Source organism: Gavialis gangeticus, unplaced genomic scaffold, assembly GCF_001723915.1.
Source record: "Gavialis gangeticus isolate Ggan-Ray unplaced genomic scaffold, GavGan_comp1, whole genome shotgun sequence".
Lineage (NCBI taxonomy): Eukaryota > Metazoa > Chordata > Crocodylia > Gavialidae > Gavialis > Gavialis gangeticus.
Window position 1 is genome coordinate 10018173 of NW_017729015.1, and position 6676 is coordinate 10024848.

General features: G+C 39.6%; 1 protein-coding gene across 2 annotated transcripts in view; it reads right to left on the bottom strand.

The window, feature by feature from the left end:
• Positions 1-6676, bottom strand: part of KDM1A (lysine demethylase 1A) — a 52603-nt gene that overhangs the window by 26624 nt on the left and 19303 nt on the right. For both annotated transcript variants that reach the window (XM_019512195.1, XM_019512194.1), the window contains 3 exons: positions 4039-4172; positions 2287-2365; positions 1424-1516 (listed from right to left, as the gene is read on the bottom strand). In XM_019512195.1, the coding sequence (XP_019367740.1) occupies positions 1424-1516; positions 2287-2365; positions 4039-4172 (306 nt within the window). The remainder of the gene's footprint in view (positions 1-1423; positions 1517-2286; positions 2366-4038; positions 4173-6676) is intronic.

Sequence of the window (6676 nt, forward strand, 5' to 3'; positions counted from 1 at the left end):
GTTTTTTTTGCAGCAAGACCCCCCCCCCCCATGCCGCTGACTGGCCAAGGATGGCAGCCCCACCACACACCGCTGATTGGCTGAGAGGGCTGCCATTCCTGTGGTTCTGCTCCTTGATGCTGATTGGTAGAGAGGGGCAAGGCTACATGACAGGCAGCCCACTCAGTCAATCAGCACCAGAGAGAGGAGGGGGCAATCATCATCTTGGCTCCCTGTGTGTGTCAGTGGTTGTCAACACTGCTGGCTCCCACTAGGGAGCTAGCATTTTAATTTTCAGTATGTTTTTTTTCTCCTGGACATTCTGCCAAAAATTGCAGGGAACGCTGCTTTTCACGGAAACTGCCTCAAATCGTGGTCTAGAAGAGAGGTTACCAAAGAGGACACAGAACAGGGATTGTGATTAGGCAGAAAAATATACCCAGATGACGTATTTAGGACCCACTAGTCTCTGGCAATCTGGACCCAAACAGTTCCTGAAGGATCAAAGATGAAGACCAGAAAGCTAGACCGCAGTTTATACTGGAAGGAGGCTTCAGGCTTAGGGACAAGCGGGTCAACAAGCTTGTTGGGAAAGGCTATTTGGTCTTAGGGAAACTGTCTTTTCTTTGGCTCTGAAGAATGAATGCAAAAATGATAGCTGGCATGCTTCTAAAGAAAACCTGTCAAAGAGCCATACTTAAACAGATAGGAATCTGTCTTTGAGGCAAAAAACTGCAACCTCCAAGGACAGCAGGAACACTCCATCTTGAGCCAGGTAATGGTCGAAGGGAAATGAAAAGCAGAAGGCATGCAAAGCACAAGGCGAAGCACGGCTCCAGCACACCAGATGAATACTGCTAAGCAAAGGCTTTGATCTCAAAATGTGTGAAGCACATGCACACCTCACAGTGGAAAGTACACATGAACAATCATTCAAAGGAAATTTTTGTTGGTTTTTTCACTTATCACAACTAACATCTGTACAAAATTTGAAAAAAAAATGGTTTTACCTCAATCTGTTTATTAAGCAAGGAAAATGTATTGTTTTTGCACAACAAAATGGTCATTTATTAGTTACTTCATTTGGGTTAAGCACATTGCAAGTGTGTATAAACACTTGATATGTAAAGCTGCCAACAAAAAGAAAGTAAGAAAAAAATTCAGCATGTAAAATCTTCCTGTCTTGTGCTAACTGAATATACACAGGAAGCACTCGTGATGAGGAGTGACAAAGGAATTCAAATACACAAAATACCTTCAAATTTTTCAAGCAATTTTCCTGGAACTACATTTTATTTACCCAAAAAAGGAAAACTGGAGAACCAAACCAGCCATTAAACAAAGTGCCTTTGTTACCCAGATATAAAAAATAAAGCCCAAAATGTGATTTAAATCCCAGGAAAGCATAATTATTTAATCTGCAATAAGTTTATGAGCTGCTTACTTGGAAGGGGCTTTACCCTTTTGTAGATGCCGAAGTTGATCAGCCCATGCCGCTCCAGATAGCTGTGTACTCTGTGAACTAGCACGGTGTCACCTACAGAATAAAAAACATTAAATTATGTATGCAATTACTTTGTACAAACAATTCATACTTGCACACTCATATGGGACTGCTTTGTGAAAGGAATATTTGGAGTATAACAGTCCCAGTCTGAAAATGGTCACCATGTTCCACGCAGATTAATGGCAGGATGGGAAACGCTTTGGGCATTTATACATGTACTTTTTCACGCTGCAACGCATCAATGATATGGCATGTCTAAGCAGACTCAATTTAAGTTTGAGTCTGCTCTGCATATGAGCTTATGCGCGCCAAGCTGTCGCTTGCAGTTGTACAAATGAGAGATGCAAGTCAGCACGAAGAAAATGGCAGCGGCCCACTTTTGAACTAAAACACCTTTGATGTATTTTAGTTTAAAAGCGGACCACTGCCATTTTCTGTGTGCTGACACGCATTTCACCGCTTATACAGCTGCATGCGTTGCAGCACCAGGTGCTTTTCAAAACGCTCAGTGGTGCAGCACATGCATGTATAAAAATGACCTCTGACACCAGTAAGATGACAGTAATATGTCCTTTTAATAATTTACAGGATTTATATTAGAAACTAGTAAATATATAAGAGAACTCATTACTCAAAGGATGAAGCTCAGCCTTACAAAAAATAACAAATCACTCACACATGCCATGAGTATGCAAACCCAACTCCCTACCAAATCAGCAAGATTGACAAGCAACAGCAATGCAGGGGAAAAAAGTAAACAACAAAAATCCTGAGCTTGTATCAAGAAAGAGTTGACTTACTGTTATAAGGTGCTTCTAATTGTTGGAGAGTTGCTTCAAATGTCAGCTGAATCTTTGGGTTGTCCAACCAAAGCTGTAACTGTATTTAAACAAAACCAGTATGTGTGATATGTTTACATGGAGAGATTCACAGACTGAAAGTACACCTTGACCTTATAAAACACTGCAACTGAGTTTCAATTTATAAATCAAAAAGCTCACCCTTTACTGAAACATTTCTAAGCTATCCTTTTTCATTTTTCTTAGACAGTAGTATTCACTGATTTATTTTTACATGCCAGCCCAAATAAAGAGAGAATGATGCCCCCAGCATACACTTTAAGGTTACTAAATGGACATATCAGAATACCATGCAATCTTAACTAAGCTTGTTCATGCATGGGAAAAAAAAAAAATCTGTTACTTTCAGCATTTCCTAAGTTCTGGTGTTTGGATTTCCGACTTAAGTGTTATTCCCAAGTAGTTTCCCCATACAAGTTAGAGGTATTACTTATCTGATTGGCTGCAATACAGGAACAAAGGTCAGAATGGACCTCCTGAGTTACTGAGTCCAGTCCCCTGCATTCACAGGCAATCATTTACCCCAAGAATCCCCCTAATTACCATGTCATGCCTTTACATACGGCTACACAACAGCGAAAATACTAACATGCTTCTAACCCTATAACAAGCAGAAGAGAAGGCAGCACTTTCAGTCCCCTGCCACTGCAACAAGAGGAGTTGATTACTATATGCTCAAAAGGATCCTTCAAAAAGGATTGTGCTGCAGACTACATAGCAACCTTGTAGGTTTTGTCTTGCTATTAGCCCCATTTATATAGCAATTGTATGAGGGAGCCTATTCTTCACCTCTCTCATACATTTTCTGCACTGGGAAGGCATTTCTCCCTGGCGAATCAGGCCCTACCCATAGAGTTCTATTCCCAGTGTTGCCACAAAATCTCTGTGCTGCTAGAAAAGTCCATTAAATCAAACTTAACACACATTGTCTTAGTGCCCTCATTTGTGCAAGACTTAAAAGCCTAAAGAATTACAGGCTGTTGGAAAGCTTGTGCCCCAGGGCTCTAAGCATGTTGCTCTATACCATCTGCAGTCTTGTACATGGGTATATAAAGGGGCAAAATCCTCCCCACCCACTTTACCTAATGAGAAAGACTAAAATACCCAAAATGTAGGGTAATAGAGAAGCAGACTCAACAAGGGGAAGAGGACATTTTTGGAACTCAGGAGGTCTAAGGAACAATTCTTGGGATGACTCGCTTTTCAGACTTTCCAGGTTGCAAAGGTGCTTCAGTTGGGAATGTATAAGCACTTATTTTTTTCCCCAAAAAAGTAAAAAATGTTTTATTGCTCTCAAGCAACAGCATCCAATGGTATTTTTCAAGCCTCATTAAGAAACTCAATTTTAGCTTGAGATTGAATAAAGTTTCTACACTAAATAACAATTTTCTAGAAGTTAAAAAAACCCCTAAGAAATCTAGCAATAGAACTGCATCAAACTTTAGAGCATTCATGGCATCTACAATTCAAGAGCAACACCAGTTAAGGATTACCCTATATTGCCTCAACCCAGAGCTAGATAAAAACTAGTTTAATGACCAGTGCGATGGGGTTTCTGAAATGGAACAAGACCACCAACTTATCAAACCACCATCAGATTGTAACTACTAGACGTGGGAGTCATTCTTAGGAAGTTATTAGATAAGAAATTCTTATACTTCTCATCAGTTTTCCCAATAACTTGACACTTACTGTGCGGTTTCTGATATATAAAAACACCTTCTGAGTCTGCTGTGGGCCACTGATTATGTCTGGGAAACAGGCAGCTTCTTGAGATGTCATACGATCATGTGGAAGTCTGCTCTGGAAAGCTGCCCCTTCCACACCTACAATAAAAAGAAAGATTGTCTACAAGTAATGCAAAAGTAACCAGTATGTACAAAGGCGCCCCTTTCTACTAAGGTACACTGCATGCAAATATCCTAGCACGTGCCAGATGATTGCATCTCACATATTCACCAGTTCCTTTTACTTATTTCTGCAAGCCAGTGGTCTCTCAATTAGTCATAGAATTGGAAGAGACCTCCAAATCCCAGTACGAATGCAGGAAGTCTATTCCTAGATGATCCCACCCAGACAAATGCTTATCCAGACTCCTCTTGAGAACTTCCAAAGAAGGAAATTCTATGACTTCCCTGGACAGTCTATTCCACTGCTTTACTCTGCTAACAGTAAGGAAATTTTTCCTGTGGTCTTATGAAAATCTACTCAGTTGTATCTTAAAATCACGGCTTTGCATCCTGGCCCCCACGGCAAAAGAGAACTGTTCTCCCTCTTCTTTATGGCACCCTGTCAAAGATTAAAAGCCGCTATCATGTACCCCACTTAATCCTGCATCAGTAGTCTGAGTTACAAATGTGAATTGAGCTCTACTGTGTGCAAGAACTACAGCAGAAGGGAAAAAGCATCTAAAAAAATGAAGCACAAAAAAAAAAAAAGCAAAAGAAAAATAAAAAGAAAAATGAAGTGTTTAAAAGAAACAACTGATTTAGTCATTTTGAGTATATGGTTTCCAATTTCTTCCACCAAATACTCAAGCTTTACAAATGTTTGGGTGCTCCTCCTAGGCTTACAGTTCTCTTGGCTTAAGGACAGTGTATAGTTTGCTGTCACCTTTTCTCTAACTTCATAGGTTTTACCTACATTAAGCCTGATTTAACCTTGGCTTTTTTCTTCTAAATCTAGAAAAATCCATATACCATCTGTTCCTTCAATCTAATCCACACAGCCACAGCATAAGCAGTGGTAAAATGTGGTTCTCTACAAATGTCTTTGTTGTATTTTCTTGAGTGAAATAAAAGGAATGGATTTCTATCGCTTCTTCAGGAACTTTAAGTTAAAACCTAAAAGACTGGACAAATTGGGATTCAATTCTCAATATGGGAAGACTCTTCAAAGACACTTGCACATTTTGTATGCTTAGAACAGATGAAAATCAACTTGGGGGGAGAAGAGAATTATAAAAAATATCCAGATGATCTCTCTCAAGTTTGGCAGAATGCAAACTAGCTATGCACAAATAATAGTACACAAAGACGTCTCTGCATAAGGAGCATAGCTGGATTTCACTTGAAACGTGCATCTGACTATGACAAAAAGCAAAACAAGTACACGTAGATGTGAACCCAAGTGAGACGAGTATAAAAATCTTTAGATTTTGACATGGAATATAACCTAAGTAGGTAAGAAACTTGGGTAAGAAGAGAGGAGATTCAACCTGGAAAAAAAAAAAACCATGCCAACATATTCAAAGAATAAGTGCCACATACATATAATAAAAGAAAAATGAATAAGTAAGTATTGATGCTGGAACTACTATCAGCACCCACAAGGTGACAGTAAGCATCAAATGAGATGTAAGCTTCTAGTGTATTATGGAAAAAGACATTTGTATAAAATGTCGGGCATTATATGAGAGGAAGACAGAGGGATTATCTTCTCTGTACAGCCCTAGTAAAATTATTCTTACAGCATACCACTAAGTTTTGAGCAGTCTTATATCACAAAACTGAAGATAATTAGAAGCAGTTTAAAAACAACTGTTATGGGACAGATATTGATTTATGTGAAAAGGTAAGAACCAATTATCAGTAGACTGCCTACAGGGACAACTAAGGTGAAAACAACTTAGGATGTAAAAAACAAACAAACAAAAAAAACCCAAAAAACCCAAACCCAAAAAACTGTCCGTGTGGATCTAGACGGTTATCTGGGAATAAAACAAATGAAGACTAGGCAAAGTTATGCCAAATATCCGGTTTCCTGACTGCAACATCTTTAAGCCATAAAGTAACTTTCTGTTACAGAGGGTATAATGTCACTCCCCAAGACTGGCTACCCAAGGCATTGTCTAATCTATAGCTCTTTTCCATTGATCTATGACAGGGGTCAGCATCTTAATAATCGATGGGCCAGATCATGAAGGTCTGATCCAGCTTGGGGGATTGGTGGCACAAAGCTGCGTCATGCCACTCATCTGCTCCACAGCCCTCCCTTGCGCTCTCTTGCACCCGTGTTGACCCTCACTGCAGAATCTGCCCATCCCCAATGCCCTTGGGCATTCCAGTGGGCAGAGATTTGCAGCCTGCTGCTCAGGCTGGGTTGCCAGAGGTGAAAGGTTGCCAGCCTCTGATCTAAGACTGAGATTCAATGTGCGAGTAACCATGTATGCAAAAAACACAGGGCTACACTAACAAATACTGTCAGATGCAAGCTCAAGATACAAGTTCTCTACAGTACTTTTAGTATAACTAACAAAAATAAAAGTGCCCTTGATATCAAGTAAGAGTTAAACAAAAAAAAAAAAAAAAAAAAAAAAAAAAAAAAAATT